We start from the raw sequence: 16,455 nt of genomic DNA, 5'->3' as shown, positions 1-16,455 counted from the left end.
GGTCTGTTTCTCTCTGTCTGTGTGTGTGTTGGGTCTGTCTCTCTGTGTGTGTGTGTGTTGGGTCTGTCTCTCTGTGTGTGTGTGTGTGTGTGTGTGTGTGTGTGTGTGTTGGGTCTGTCTCTCTGTGTGTGTTGGGTCTGTCTCTCTGTGTCTGTGTGTGTGTGTTGGGTCTGTCTCTCTGTGTGTGTGTTGGGTCTGTCTCTCTGTGTGTGTGTGTGTGTGTGTGTGTGTGTGTTGGGTCTGTCTCTCTGTGTGTGTTGGGTCTGTCTCTCTGTGTGTGTGTGTGTGTGTTGGGTCTGTCTCTGTGTGTGTGTGTGTGTTGGGTCTGTCTGTCTCTGTGTGTGTGTGTGTGTGTGTTGGGTCTGTCTGTCTCTGTGTGTGTGTGTGTGTGTGTGTGTGTGTGTGTTGGGTCTGTCTGTCTCTGTGTGTGTGTGTGTGTGTGGTCTTACTTGTGCAGCGTAGCGACAGCCTCTCTGGTTTTGATCTGGTCCAGGCCGAAGGTGAGGGCGAAGCGCCGGGCCAACTCCTTGATGCCGCTGACGTGAGACGATGTTCTGTCCAGAGTAGGACCCTGGTCCTGGAGAAGCTCGTTGAACAGCTACAACACACACAGTGAACAGTGAGTGTGTGTCAGTGTGTGTGGAGCGGGTGTGTCAGTGTGTGTGTGTGTGGAGCGGGTGTGTCAGTGTGTGTGTGTGTGGAGCGGGTGTGTCAGTGTGTGTGTGTGGAGCGGGTGTGTCAGTGTGTGTGGTGCGGGTGTGTCAGTGTGTGTGTGGAGCGGGTGTGTCAGTGTGTGTGTGGAGCGGGTGTGTCAGTGTGTGTGTGGAGTGGGTATGTCAGTGTGTGTGTGGAGCGGGTGTGTCAGTGTGTGTGTGGAGCGGGTGTCAGTGTGTGTGTGTGGAGCGGGTGTGTCAGTGTGTGTGGAGCGGGTGTGTCAGTGTGTGTGTGTGTGTGTGGAGCGGGTGTCAGTGTGTGTGTGTGGAGCGGGTGTGTCAGTGTGTGTGTGTGTGAAGCGAGTGTGTCAGTGTTTGTGTGGAGCGGGTGTCAGTGTGTGTGTGTGGAGCGGGTGTGTCAGTACCTGTTGCAGACTGAGGATGAGGGTTTTGGCACAGAGGATCTTATCACTCTGTCTGGTCTTACTGAGAGTCTCCTTGATGATATCACCATAGTCATTATAATACTGGAGACAGGAGAGACAGGAGAGACAGGAGAGGCAGGAGAGACAGAGAGAGGCAGGAGAGGCAGGAGAGACAGGAGAGGCAGGAGAGGCAGGAGAGGCAGGAGAGACAGAGAGAGACAGAGAGAGACAGAGAGAGACAGACAGGAGAGACAGGAGAGACAGGAGAGGCAGGAGAGGCAGGAGAGACAGAGAGAGACAGAGAGAGACAGAGAGAGACAGACAGGAGAGACAGGAGAGACAGGAGAGGCAGGAGAGACAGAGAGAGACAGAGAGAGACAGAGAGAGACAGAGAGAGACAGACAGGAGAGGCAGGAGAGACAGGAGAGACAGGAGAGGCAGGAGAGACAGAGAGAGACAGAGAGAGACAGAGAGAGAGAGAGACAAGAGAGAGAGAGAGACAGGTGAGAGAGAGAGACAAGAGAGAGAGAGAGACAAGAGAGAGAGAGAGACAAGAGAGAGAGAGAGACAGGAGAGAGACCAGTCAGATCTTTGGTTGAGGATACAAGAGGCTAGCACGCTGATGTGTGACTATCAGACATGAAATGAAAGCATACAGGGATCAGGGACAGAAACAACTATTGTCATGTTTCATTGAAGGGTCAGATGACACCAGGTCAGGTGACACCAGGTCAGCACCTTCATGTAGTGTTTGAAGATGTCTGCAGCAGCAGGCATGTCCACGATGTCATAGATGATGAGTTTGCTGAAGGCTGCGAGCAGGTTTCTCCTCTTGTGAAGGGCTTCTATCTTATTGGCTTCATCCTCCTCGTCGCCTTCTGGAGACAGAACATACATACTTAGTGGTCTGTGTGTGTGTGTGTGTGTGTGTAGAATGTGTGTGTGTGTAATAATAATAATAATAATAATTAGGTGGGTGCTTACAATTCCAATGTTTGAATTGGAAATGGGTTTTTTGCATATCCCAACTCCCCCTGAGACACTCTTAGAGAGTGGGGTCACGGCCAGGAATCAGACATTACTGACGGCGACCCTGGAGCAATGAGGGTTAAGTGCCTTGCTCAAGGCATTGGCTGATTTTTCACCTAGTCGGCTCGGGATCTGAACCAGCGACCTCTCGGATACTGACCCAACTGCTAGGCCACCTGCTGTGTGTGTGTGTGTGTCTCTGTGTGCGTGTCTCTAACCCATGCTCTGGTTCTCATCGTCCTGGTCTATAAAGACGTGGTCCAGGATGAAGGTGAGCAGCTCGTTCTGTAAGGTGCTGTCTGGGTTGAACACCAGGGCCTCCAGTCCTTCTCTGCCCCCAGACACCAACTGGTGACTGAAGACCATCAGCAGGTCACACAACAACATGAAGGCCTGTTGTACAGGGAGGGAACACATCATCATTAACACTGTTCTTCATCATCACCACCATCATCAGTTTAAACTGGAGTGAGTCTAGTTGAAGTGGTGTAAACTGGAGTTTAAACTGGTTTACTGAACTTGAAAAAGACTGGTTGAACAGGTGTAAACTGCAGTGAGACTGGTCTAAGTGGAGTGAGATTAGTCTAAGTGGAGTGAGACTGGTCTAAGTGGAGTGAGACTAGTCTAAGTGGAGTGAGACTAGTCTAAGTGGAGTGAGACTGGTCTAAGTGGAGTGAGACTGGTCTAAGTGGAGTGAGACTGGTCTAAGTGGAGTGAGACTAGTCTAAGTGGAGTGAGACTAGTCTAAGTGGAGTGAGACTGGTCTAAGTGGAGTGAGACTGGTCTGACAGGTGCAAACTGGTTCGTACCTGTTCTTTCACAGGTGTGTTGACATTGGACAGACACTGCTGACAGACAGCCAGGAAGGACTTCACCACTCTCCTCAGAGCCACCAGGTCCTCCTTACTAGGAGTTCCCTCTGTGATTTTCACCAGCTGCCACAGTATGGAGTAGTGGGAACACTGCAGGGCCTGGACAGCGATCTGCTCTGGCATGGCCCCCTGCTCAATACCAGCCTTCAACAACCTGTAGCAGCTACCAAACAGGTCCCACCGCGTCAGGTCATGAGCACTGGGAACACACACACACACCAGTCAGAATCCTGGGAGAACCTTTATATTCATGACTTACTGAGAGGGACGGCGAGAGGGAGCGAGGGTTCTACTCGAAATGAGACAGAGGATGGAAGGTCTTACTTGTGGAAGGCCGTGAGTCTCTTGAGGGTAGACAGAACGTTGTAGATGTCGTCATCGTCGGCCTCCTCGGCCTCTTGCAGCAGGTCTTCTACGGAGTGTGTGAAGCGGTCCGTTATCTCGTCGATGAGTTGCGAGCGGGCGATGTCCACTCTGTTCATGATGGTGTACTCCTCAGAACACAGGATGCTGTAGGTCTTACTGCAGGCCTCCAGCACGTCTGTCTCAATGTGTTTCTCCACCACCAGGCGGATCTGCTTCAGTAAGGCATCTAGGTGCTGGGAGAAGGAGGGAGAGAAGGAGGGAGAGAAGGAGGGAGGGAGGTCAGTAACTACAGTCACCCATAGAGAAAACGTCACACACGAAAACATTAACTAGGCCTCTCACACACACAAACCGAGCATGCACACACACACACACACTCCTACCTTCTCCATACGCCCAGCGCTGTACACGTCCAGATCAAAGAACATAGGGATCTGTAGCAGGTTAGCCACCTTCTCAGAGTCGGCCTGGTACTTAGACAGGAGCATGGGCAGGGCCATGATGAAGTGTTCTGTCAGTTTGTTCTTGTCGTCTATCTGAGTCTTCCTCTCCTTCGCTGTGAGAACACGCTTCCCAGTGCCCCTGCCGACGGGTGGGTGAGCCTCTGCTGCCTGCCGGATGGTACACACCATCAACTCTATCAGGGAACTCTCCTGTCTGTCTGACAGCACTGTGATGAGAGGGAGATGACAATGAGGAGAGAGATCACCGTCTGATCATCAATCACCTCTTTATAAACAGACACCGGGACGTAACCAGACACCGGGACGTAACCAGACACCGGGACGTAACCAGACACCGGGACGTAACCAGACACCGGGACGTAAACAGACACCGGGACGTAAACAGACACCGGGACGTAACCAGACACCGGGACGTAAACAGACACCGGGACGTAAACAGACACCGGGACGTAAACAGACACCGGGACGTAAACAGACACCGGGACGTAAACAGACACCGGGACGTAAACAGACGTAAACAGACGCCGTGACATAAACAGACACCGGGACGTAAGCAGACACCGGGACGTAAACAGACACCGCGGGACGTAAACAGACACCGGGACGTAAACAGACACCGCGGGACGTAAACAGACACCGGGACGTAAACAGACACCGGGACGTAAACAGACACCGGGACGTAAACAGACACCGGGACGTAAACAGACACCGCGGGACGTAAACAGACGTAAACAGACGCCGGGACATAAACAGACGCCGGGACATAAACAGACGCCGGGACGTAAACAGACGCTGGGACGTAAACAGACGCCGGGACGTAAACAGACGCCGGGACATAAACAGACGCCGGGACATAAACAGACGCCGGGACATAAACAGACACCGCGGGACATAACCAGACACCGCGGGACATAACCAGACACCGCGGGACGTAAACAGACACCGCGGGACGTAAACAGACACCGGGACATAAACAGACACCGGGACATAAACAGACACCGGGACATAAACAGACACCGGGACATAAACAGACACCGCGGGACATAAACAGACACCGCAGGACATAAAACAGACACCGCGGGACATAAAACAGACACCGCGGGACATAAAACAGACACCGCGGGACGTAACCAGACGCCGGGACGTAAACAGACGCCGGGACGTAAACAGACGCCGGGACGTAAACAGACGCCGGGACGTAAACAGACGCCGGGACGTAAACAGACGCCGGGACGTAAACAGACGCCGCGGGACATAACCAGACGCCGCGGGACATAACCAGACGCCGCGGGGACATAACCAGACGCCGCGGGACATAACCAGACGCCGCGGGACATAACCAGTGAGTTATGGTAAAGCTGTCTCACCCTCCTCTCCTTGTACAGGCTCCTCCAGCAGTAACTCAGTCATACACTCCCAGTCCTTCAGCAGCTCCTGAGAACTCTCCCACAGAGAGTCCACCAGATAGGCTGCATGTTCATGAAGCTCACTCTCCAAGAAGAACAGCACCAGCATGCGGAGGAGGTTCCCGTTGGGGCTGCTCCTCCCTCTCCTCTTAGCCAACTCCTCCTCTGCCTGGGGGTCATGTCTGCTGAACAACCTGCACAAAAAGTGGAATGTTGCTGGAAAAGGTCAATATCAGCCAATAATAATCGCTGAATGGATTTATGGGTTGGATTCCAACACTCATACAGGCAGGCAGACTCACTTCCTGTGCAGGAACTCTCCTGCTGCCACGGCGACAGGTCTGTGGGCGGAGTAAACCAGGTGGTAGACATTCTCGCAGTCCTCATTGGACAACGCATCCTCGCTGCCCCTAGAACAACCAATCACAACTAGTGACATTAAAACGGGGCAGCCAGTCCCAAACAGTTACAATAAGCACACAGGGTCCCATTATACGAGTATGTGTGAAATGGCAAACGTGTGTTGATATGTAAACATGTGTTGATATGTAAACGTGTGTTTTACCACTTCAGTATGAAGACAGTGCCAGGTCTTTATGAACAAATATCAAAACCGTCGACTAATTATCCAAGGCATCCTCTGTTGCCCTCACCACACACGGCTAGACCTCCAGGGTAACAGAAAGCTACATGACTGTGACTGTTCACTACACCACAGAGGAGTGGACCTCCAGGGTAACAGAAAGCTACATGACTGTGACTGTTCACTACACCACAGAGGAGTGGACCTCCAGGGTAACAGAAAGCTACATGACTGTGACTGTTCACTACACCACAGAGGAGTGGACCTCCAGGGTAACAGAAAGCTACGTGACTGTTCACTACACTACACACGGCTGGACCTCCAGGGTAACAGAAAGCTACGTGACTGTGACTGTTCACTACACCACAGAGGAGTGGACCTCCAGGGTAACAGAAAGCTACATGACTGTGACTGTTCACTACACCACAAAGGAGTGGACCTACAGGGTAACAGAAAGCTACGTGACTGACTGTTCACTACACCACAGAGGAGTGGACCTCCAGGGTAACAGAAAGCTATGTGACTGTTCACTACACCACACACGGCTGGACCTCCAGGGTAACAGAAAGCTACATGACTGTGACTGTTCACTACACCACAGAGGAGTGGGCCTCCAGGGTAACAGAAAGCTACATGACTGTGACTGTTCACTACACCACAGAGGAGTGGGCATCCAGGGTAACAGTAAGCTACGTGACTGTGACTGTTCACTACACCACAGAGGAGTGGACCTCCAGGGTAACAGAAAGCTACATGACTGTGACTGTTCACTACACCACAGAGGAGTGGACCTCCAGGGTAACAGAAAGCTACGTGACTGTTCACTACACCACACACGGCTGGACCTCCAGGGTAACAGAAAGCTACGTGACTGTGACTGTTCACTACACCACAGAGGAGTGGACCTCCAGGGTAACAGAAAGCTACATGACTGTGACTGTTCACTACACCACAAAGGAGTGGACCTACAGGGTAACAGAAAGCTACGTGACTGACTGTTCACTACACCACAGAGGAGTGGACCTCCAGGGTAACAGAAAGCTACGTGACTGTTCACTACACCACACACGGCTGGACCTCCAGGGTAACAGAAAGCTACGTGACTGGTCACTACACCACAGAGGAGTGGACCTCCAGGGTAACAGAAAGCTATGTGACTGTTCACTACACCACACACGGCTGGACCTCCAGGGTAACAGAAAGCTACATGACTGTGACTGTTCACTACACCACAGAGGAGTGGGCCTCCAGGGTAACAGAAAGCTACGTGACTGTTCACTACACCACAGAGGAGTGGACCTCCAGGGTAACAGAAAGCTACATGACTGTGACTGTTCACTACACCACAGAGGAGTGGGCATCCAGGGTAACAGTAAGCTACGTGACTGTGACTGTTCACTACACCACAGAGGAGTGGACCTCCAGGGTAACAGAAAGCTACATGACTGTGACTGTTCACTACACCACAGAGGAGTGGGCCTCCAGGGTAACAGAAAGCTACGTGACTGTTCACTACACCACAGAGGAGTGGACCTCCAGGGTAACAGAAAGCTACGTGACTGTGACTGTTCACTACACCACAGAGGAGTGGACCTCCAGGGTAACAGAAAGCTATGTGACTGTTCACTACACCACACACGGCTGGACCTCCAGGGTAACAGAAAGCTACATGACTGTGACTGTTCACTACACCACAGAGGAGTGGGCCTCCAGGGTAACAGAAAGCTACATGACTGTGACTGTTCACTACACCACAGAGGAGTGGACCTCCAGGGTAACAGAAAGCTACGTGACTGTTCACTACACCACACACGGCTGGACCTCCAGGGTAACAGAAAGCTACATGACTGTGACTGTTCACTACACCACAGAGGAGTGGGCCTCCAGGGTAACAGAAAGCTACGTGACTGTTCACTACACCACAGAGGAGTGGACCTCCAGGGTAACAGAAAGCTACGTGACTTTTCACTACACCACAGAGGAGTGGACCTCCAGGGTAACAGAAAGTTACGTGACTGTGACTGTTCACTACACCACAGAGGAGTGGGCCTCCAGGGTAACAGAAAGCTATGTGACTGACTGCTCACTACACCACAGAGGAGTGGACCTCCAGGGTAACAGAAAGCTACGTGACTGTGACTGTTCACTACACCACAGAGGAGTGGACCTCCAGGGTAACAGAAAGCTACGTGACTGTGACTGTTCACTACACCACAGAGGAGTGGGCCTCCAGGGTAACAGAAAGCTACGTGACAGTGACTACACCACAGAGGAGTGGACCTCCAGGGTAACAGAAAGCTACGTGACTGACTGTTCACTACACCACAGAGGAGTGGGCCTCCAGGGTAACAGAAAGCTACGTGACTGTGACTGTTCACTACACCACAGAGGAGTGGGCCTCCAGGGTAACAGAAAGCTACGTGACTGTGACTGCCCACTACACCACAGAGGAGTGGGCCTCCAGGGTAACAGAAAGCTACGTGACTGTGACTGTTCACTACACCACAGAGGAGTGGACCTCCAGGGTAACAGAAAGCTACGTGACTGTGACTGCTTACTACACCACAGAGGAGTGGACCTCCAGGGTAACAGAAAGCTACGTGACTGTGACTGCTCACTACACCACAGAGGAGTGGACCTGAAGGGGCCAGAGGAGTGGGAGATGTGAAGTCCGGTGCTACAGACACTATGAGAGGCACAAATCTGGCGCAGGTACTGCTAGGAGCAGCAGCAGAGTGCAAGCTAGAGGCCCAATAGCAATATCCCAACCACCACAGATCATGCCAAGAACCAAGTAAATGCAGTGATAGAGGCTGGACTGGGGCAGCAGATAGATTTCTTTGCACATGTGATCAATTTAGCATCTCAAAGGGGAATCTCAGGTAACCAGATGGATCTCAGGTAACCAGGTGGATCTCAGGTAACCAGGTGGATCTCAGGTAACCAGGTGGATCTCAGGTAACCAGGTGGATCTCAGGTAACCAGGTGGATCTCAGGTAACCAGGTGGATCTCAGGTAACCAGGTGGATCTCAGGTAACCAGGTGGATCTCAGGTAACCAGGTGGATCTCAGGTAACCAGGTGGATCTCAGGTAACCAGGTGGATCTCAGGTAACCAGGTGGACCGCCTCGTTGGGAGGATCAGGAAGATGGTTTTCTTTTTAGAGAGGACCTGAAACCCTGGTACCCCCCCTAATGTACAGGACTACCTTCATAGATCTACTGCACTGGATCCAAGGTTCAAGTCCCGGTCTGTTGCAAGTCCCTGTCTGTTGCAAGTCCCTGTCTGTTGCAAGTCCCTGTCTGTTGCAAGTCCCTGTCTGTTGCAAGTCCCTGTCTGTTGCAAGTCCCTGTCTGTTGCAAGTCCCTGTCTGTTGCAAGTCCCTGTCTCACCTAGACCCTGCCCTACAGGAGGACAAACCGTGATCGCGCCACTGAAGAGGTAAAAAAAAATAAAGAGTGAATCACTTAAATATTAAAATATACTGCAGTCTAATCTTAGTCTATACTAGAGGTCGACCGATTAATCGGAATGGCCGATTAATTAGGGCCGATTTCAAGTTTTCATAACAATCGGAAAACGGTATTTTTGGGCGCCGATTTAAAAAATATATATATATATTTTTTAATACCTTTATATAACTAGGCAAGTCAGTTAAGAACACATTCTTATTTTCAATGACGGCCTAGGAACGGTGGGTTAACTGCTTTGTTCAGGGGCAGAATGACAGATTTTCACCTTGTCAGCTCGGGGGATCCAATCTTGCAACCTTACAGTTAACTAGTCCAACGCAATAACGACCTGCCTCTCTCTCGTTGCACTCCACAAGGAGACTGACTGCCTGTTACGCGAATGCAGTAAGCCAAGGTAAATTGCTAGCTAGCATTAAACTTATCTTATAAAAAACAATCAATCATAATCTCTAGTTAACTACACATGGTTGATAATATTACTAGATATTATCTAGCGTGTCCTGCATTGCATATAATCTGACTGAGCATACAAGCATGCAAGTATCTGACTGAGTGGTGGTAGGCAGAAGCAGGCGTGTAAACATTCATTCAAACAGCACTTTTGTGCGTTTTGCCAGAAGCTCTTCGTTGTGCGTCAAGCATTGCGCTGTTTATGACTTCAAGTCTATCAACTCCCGAGATGAGGCTGGTGTAACCGAAGTGAAATGGCTAGCTAGTTAGCGCGCACTAAATAGAGGGACGGAAGCTATACTGTTACACTGGCAATACTAAAGTGCCTATAAGAACATCCAATAGTCAACGGTTAATCAAATACAAATGGTATAGAGGGAAATAGTCCTATAATTCCTATAATAACTACAACCTAAAACTTCTTCCCTGGGAATATTGAAGACTCATGTTAAAAGGAACCACCAGCTTTCATATGTTCTCATGTTCTGAGCAAGGAACTGAAACAGTAGCTTTCTTACATGGCACATATTGCACTTTTACTTTCTTCTCCAACACTTTGTTTTTGCATTATTTAAACCAAATTGAACATGTTTCATTATTTACTTGAGGCTAAATTGATTTTATTGATGTATTATATTAAGTTAAAATAAGTGTTCATTCAGTATTGTTGTAATTGTCATTATTACCAACAACAAAAAATTAAAAATGTTTTTTTTTTTAAATATATAAAAAAAATATATATATTTTTTTAAGAATCGGCTGATTAATCGACATCGGCTTTTTTTGGTCCTCCAATAAATCGGTATCGGCGTTGAAAAATCAGAATCGTCGACATCTAGTCTATACTATTGATATTAGAAATCCATTGTTTACTTGGAATAAATGGCTTTTATTAAATGTTATTGACAAAATTATAGTTCTATGAAATATGAAAATAAATAATGAGTTAGTTTTAACAGATCAAGTCATTTTTTCTGCAGGGTCAAGGCACAGAGCTGACACGGCCAGACTCAGAGGCATCTCCTCCACAAAATCATTTGGTCATGAAGGAGCTTTTCGGGGAGACCTTTGTGAGCAAGGACACAGGCAAGACGTTTGCCAACAGCATCAAAGAGGAGGTGACATCCTACCAGGCAGCAGGCAGCATTCCACTGGATGGTGATCCACTGACATGGTGGAAAAACAATGGAGTGTAAATACCCTCACATTGCTATGCTGGCAAGATGCTACCTGGCTGGGCCTAGCACTTCAGTTCCTAGCTAGAGGGTGTTCTCCACGGCAGGGGACATAGTGACTGGAAAGAGGTTTCCCGGCTGGGCCTAGCACTTCAGTTCCTAGCTAGAGGGTGTTCTCCACGGCAGGGGACATAGTGACTGGAAAGAGGTTTCCCGGCTGGGCCTAGCACTTCAGTTCCTAGCTAGAGGGTGTTCTCCACGGCAGGGGACATGGTGACTGGAAAGAGGTTTCCCGGCTGGGCCTAGCACTTCAGTTCCTAGCTAGTGGGTGTTCTCCACGGCAGGGGACATAGTGACTGGAAAGAGGTTTCCCGGCTGGGCCTAGCACTTCAGTTCCTAGCTAGAGGGTGTTCTCCACGGCAGGGGACATGGTGACTGGAAAGAGGTTTCCCGGCTGGGCCTAGCACTTCAGTTCCTAGCTAGAGGGTGTTCTCCACGGCAGGGGACATGGTGACTGGAAAGAGGTTTCCCGGCTGGGCCTAGCACTTCAGTTCCTAGCTAGTGGGTGTTCTCCACGGCAGGGGACATAGTGACTGGAAAGAGGTTTCCCCTCTCCCCAGACATCCTCATCTTTTAGAAGAATAATGTGAAGTTATAAACTCAGATCTGTTTTGCTTTCGTTATTTACTTTTGTTTAATGACTTGGACACAGGCTATTTTTACATTCACTATTGTCCAAAGGAAGAAGCTATCATGCCTCATATTGCACTTTAATTTAACAATTGAGTATTGAACATTTTATTTGAAGATTTTATTTAAACACTGAAAAGTTCCTTACTTGAAGTGTTCTTTCAGTAATAAATGGAAAACAAAGTTATTCGTCTCCTTTTTGTTGCGGAAGCGAAAAGTGATCCGATCCGTGACTCAAAACCGTGAGGTTTGTGTGTGTGTGTGTGTGTGTGTGTGTGTGTGTGAGATACGTACTGCAGGATGAGAGTGATCAGTCTAATAGCCTCCACAGCCACGTCATACTCCTTATCCAGAGTCATGGACACGATGCGGTCCTTGAAGCGGTTGGTGAACAGCTCCAGTTTAGGAAACAGTTCTCTGTTGGTGTACAGGTTCTGGAGAGCCTTCAGACACTTCAGACGGACCTCACCTTGCTACGCAGAGACACAGAGACCGAGAGAGAGAGAGAGAGACAGAGACAGAGACACAGAGAGAGCGAGAGCGAGAGAGAGACAGAGGAGACACAGACAGAGAGAGGAGACAGAGAGAGAGGAGACAGAGAGAGAGGAGACACAGAGAGAGGAGACACAGAGAGAGGAGACACAGAGAGAGGAGACACAGAGAGAGGAGACACAGAGAGAGGAGACACAGAGAGAGGAGACACAGAGAGAGGAGACACAGAGAGAGGAGACACAGAGAGAGGAGACACAGAGAGGAGACACAGAGAGGAGACACAGAGAGGAGACACAGAGGAGACACAGAGGAGACACAGATAGAGGGGGGAGACAGAGAGAGGGGGGAGACAGAGAGAGGGGGGAGACAGAGAGAGGGGGGAGACAGAGAGAGGGGGGAGACAGAGAGAGGGGGGAGACAGAGAGAGGGGGGAGACAGAGAGAGGGGAGAGACAGAGAGAGGGGAGACACAGAGGGGAGACACAGAGAGAGGGGAGACAGAGAGAGGGGAGACAGAGAGAGGGGAGACACAGACAGAGAGAGGAGACAGAGAGAGGCGACAGAGAGAGGAGACAGAGAGGAGGAGACACAGCGAGGGGAGACAGAAAGGGGAGACAGAGGAGACGCAGAGAGAGGGGAGACGCAGAGAGAGAGAGAGGAGACGCAGAGAGAGAGAGAGGAGACACAGAGAGAGAGAGGAGACACAGAGAGAGAGAGGAGACACAGAGAGAGAGAGAGGAGACACAGAGAGAGAGAGAGGAGAGACAAAGAGAGAGACAAATAGTGTAAGTCTATGTGCATGCCCCTGTGTGCATGCCCGTGTGTGTGTGTGTGTGTGTGTGTGTGTGCGCATGCCTACCCGGTCGTGTAAGGTCCATCCTACATATTTCAGGTAGCTGTCGTTGAGGAAGGCGTCAGAGTACATCTTCATCCAAACTCCAATCTCCTCAATACAGATAGCTCTGATCTCAGCTATAGCATCCCTGAAACACACCCCAACACCGTCATCATCACTACTTTCATTAGTGTGTGTGTGTGTGTGTGTGTGTGTGTGTGTGTGTGTGTGTGTGTGTACCTGTAGCGGTGGACAAAGATGCCTTTGAAGATGGAGTTCATCATGTTCTCAATCTCATCCTGGTTCTCCTGGAGCTGTGGGGGAACGACAGTCAGGAGGTCAGAGTGTGTGAAGGTCCGTTTCAGAGGAATGACAGATGTTGGATCCTAGCCCCTCCTCCAACCACCAGCAGACCAATCACGTACCTCCTTCCTCTTCTGCAGCAGCAGCTCTAGCTTCTCATTGGCTCGTTTTCCGGCCATCTTGTTCCTCTCAGCCTCATACTGTCTCTGGGTGTTGTCCTGGTGGATACTGAGGTTCAACGCCACGTTCACCAACGCTGTCATCAACTTCATCGCTGGAGGGAGACGACAGACAGGGCCACAATACAACTGAGACGTATAGATAGATCTAGTAATCTACACCGAGCAATGACACTGGTCTCCAGTTCTACTACCCTCTCACCATGAGAGGGAGAGAGAGGGAGAGAGAGGGAGAGAGAGCGCAAGAAAGGGAGTCTCTTACCTGCCAGTGTGCTGGTGTGTCTGAAAGCTCTGACCTGTGAGTCAGATAGTCCCGTGAGGAGGGATATGACCGTGTCCATGAGGTACTCATCGTAGATGATGCTGTACTGGCACTGACGTATCAATACGCAGATGAACTCACAGAAGTTGTAGCGGAACTTCTTCCACAGCGGCCCGGGCATGGTGAGAGGGTAGTCCCCACTGTCCTGCAGACCACAGATAAACATGTTGATCTATTACTGGGGTGAGGACATGGTGAGAGGGTAGTCCCCACTGTCCTGCAGACCACATATAAACATGATCAATATGTTGATCTATTACTGGGGTGAGGACAGGGTGAGAGGGTAGTCCCCACTGTCATGGTGAGAGGGTAGTCCTCACTGTCCTGCAGACCACATATAAACATGATCAATATGTTGATCTATTACTGGGGTGAGGACAGGGTGAGAGGGTAGTCCCCACTGTCCTGCAGACCACAGATAAACATGTTGATCTATTACTGGGGTGAGGACAGGGTGAGAGGGTAGTCCCCACTGTCCTGCAGACCACATATAAACATGATCAACATGTTGATCTATTACTGGGGTGAGGACAGGGTGAGAGGGTAGTCCCCACTGTCCTGCAGACCACATATAAACATGATCAATATGTTGATCTATTACTGGGGTGAGGACAGGGTGAGAGGGTAGTCCTCACTGTCCTGCAGACCACAGATAAACATGATCAATATGTTGATATATTACTGGGGTGAGGACAGGGTGAGAGGGTAGTCCTCACTGTCCTGCAGACCACATATAAACATGATCAATATGTTGATCTATTACTGGGGTGAGGACAGGGTGAGAGGGTAGTCCCCACTGTCCTGCAGACCACATATAAACATGATCAATATGTTGATCTATTACTGGGGTGAGGACAGGGTGAGAGGGTAGTCCTCACTGTCCTGCAGACCACAGATAAACATGATCAACATGTTGATCTATTACTGGGGTGAGGACATGGTGAGAGGGTAGTCCCCACTGTCCTGCAGACCACAGATAAACATGTTGATCTATTACTGGGGTGAGGACAGGGTGAGAGGGTAGTCCTCACTGTCCTGCAGACCACAGATAAACATGATCAACATGTTGATCTATTACTGGGGTGAGGACAGGGTGAGAGGGTAGTCCCCACTGTCCTGCAGACCACAGATAAACATGATCAATATGTTGATCTATTACTGGGGTGAGGACAGGGTGAGAGGGTAGTCCCCACTGTCCTGCAGACCACAGATAAACATGTTGATCTATTACTGGGGTGAGGACAGGGTGAGAGGGTAGTCCCCACTGTCCTGCAGACCACAGATAAACATGATCAATATGTTGATCTATTACTGGGGTGAGGACAGGGTGAGAGGGTAGTCCCCACTGTCCTGCAGACCACAGATAAACATGTTGATCTATTACTGGGGTGAGGACAGGGTGAGAGGGTAGTCCCCACTGTCCTGCAGACCACAGATAAACATGATCAATATGTTGATCTATTACTGGGGTGAGGACAGGGTGAGAGGGTAGTCCCCACTGTCCTGCAGACCACAGATAAACATGTTGATCTATTACTGGGGTGAGGACATGGTGAGAGGGTAGTCCTCACTGTCCTGCAGACCACAGATAAACATTATCAATATGTTGATCTATTACTGGGGTGAGGACAGGGTGAGAGGGTAGTCCTCACTGTCCTGCAGACCACAGATAAACATTATCAATATGTTGATCTATTACTGGGGTGAGGACAGGGTGAGAGGGTAGTCCTCACTGTCCTGCAGACCACAGATAAACATGATCAATATGTTGATCTATTACTGGGGTGAGAACAGGGTGAGAGGGTAGTCCCCACTGTCCTGCAGACCACAGATAAACATGATCAATATGTTGATCTATTACTGGGGTGAGGACAGGGTGAGAGGGTAGTCCCCACTGTCCTGCAGACCACAGATAAACATGTTGATCTATTACTGGGGTGAGGACAGGGTGAGAGGGTAGTCCCCACTGTCCTGCAGACCACAGATAAACATGATCAATATGTTGATCTATTACTGGGGTGAGGACAGGGTGAGAGGGTAGTCCCCACTGTCCTGCAGACCACAGATAAACATGTTGATCTATTACTGGGGTGAGGACATGGTGAGAGGGTAGTCCTCACTGTCCTGCAGACCACAGATAAACATGATCAATATGTTGATCTATTACTGGGGTGAGGACAGGGTGAGAGGGTAGTCCTCACTGTCCTGCAGACCACAGATAAACATTATCAATATGTTGATCTATTACTGGGGTGAGGACAGGGTGAGAGGGTAGTCCTCACTGTCCTGCAGACCACAGATAAACATGATCAATATGTTGATCTATTACTAGGGTGAGGACAGGGTGAGAGGGTAGTCCTCACTGTCCTGCAGACCACAGATAAACATGATCAATATGTTGATCTATTACTGGGGTGAGGACAGGGTGAGAGGGTAGTCCCCACTGTCCTGCAGACCACAGATAAACATGATCAATATGTTGATCTATTACTGGGGTGAGGACAGGGTGAGAGGGTAGTCCCCACTGTCCTGCAGACCACAGATAAACATGATCAATATGTTGATCTATTACTGGGGTGAGGACAGGGTGAGAGGGTAGTCCCCACTGTCCTGCAGACCACAGATAAACATGATCAATATGTTGATCTATTACTGGGGTGAGGACATGGTGAGAGGGTAGTCCTCACTGTCCTGCAGACCACAGATAAACATGATCAATATGTTGATCTATTACTGGGC

At 49.8% G+C, this 16,455-nt stretch overlaps 1 protein-coding gene across 1 annotated transcript in view; it reads right to left on the bottom strand.

Moving 5' to 3' along the window:
- stag1a (stromal antigen 1a) overlaps window positions 1-16,455 on the bottom strand; it is a 44,792-nt gene that overhangs the window by 8,315 nt on the left and 20,022 nt on the right. The window contains exons 6-19 of the mRNA XM_036982728.2: window positions 13,657-13,861; window positions 13,338-13,489; window positions 13,153-13,226; window positions 12,937-13,060; window positions 11,881-12,059; window positions 5,518-5,625; window positions 5,177-5,409; window positions 3,729-4,015; window positions 3,304-3,578; window positions 2,917-3,178; window positions 2,326-2,500; window positions 1,817-1,956; window positions 1,079-1,180; window positions 450-598 (exon numbers count right to left, since the gene is read on the bottom strand). Of these exons, the coding sequence (XP_036838623.1) occupies window positions 450-598; window positions 1,079-1,180; window positions 1,817-1,956; window positions 2,326-2,500; window positions 2,917-3,178; window positions 3,304-3,578; window positions 3,729-4,015; window positions 5,177-5,409; window positions 5,518-5,625; window positions 11,881-12,059; window positions 12,937-13,060; window positions 13,153-13,226; window positions 13,338-13,489; window positions 13,657-13,861 (2,465 nt within the window). The remainder of the gene's footprint in view (window positions 1-449; window positions 599-1,078; window positions 1,181-1,816; window positions 1,957-2,325; window positions 2,501-2,916; window positions 3,179-3,303; window positions 3,579-3,728; window positions 4,016-5,176; window positions 5,410-5,517; window positions 5,626-11,880; window positions 12,060-12,936; window positions 13,061-13,152; window positions 13,227-13,337; window positions 13,490-13,656; window positions 13,862-16,455) is intronic.

The sequence above is a fragment of the Oncorhynchus mykiss genome, chromosome 7 (genome assembly GCF_057628025.1).
Source record: "Oncorhynchus mykiss isolate SJ-2025 chromosome 7, ASM5762802v1, whole genome shotgun sequence".
Lineage (NCBI taxonomy): Eukaryota > Metazoa > Chordata > Actinopteri > Salmoniformes > Salmonidae > Oncorhynchus > Oncorhynchus mykiss.
Note: the sequence above shows the minus strand (reverse complement) of the source record. Positions and strands in the feature narration are given on the sequence as shown.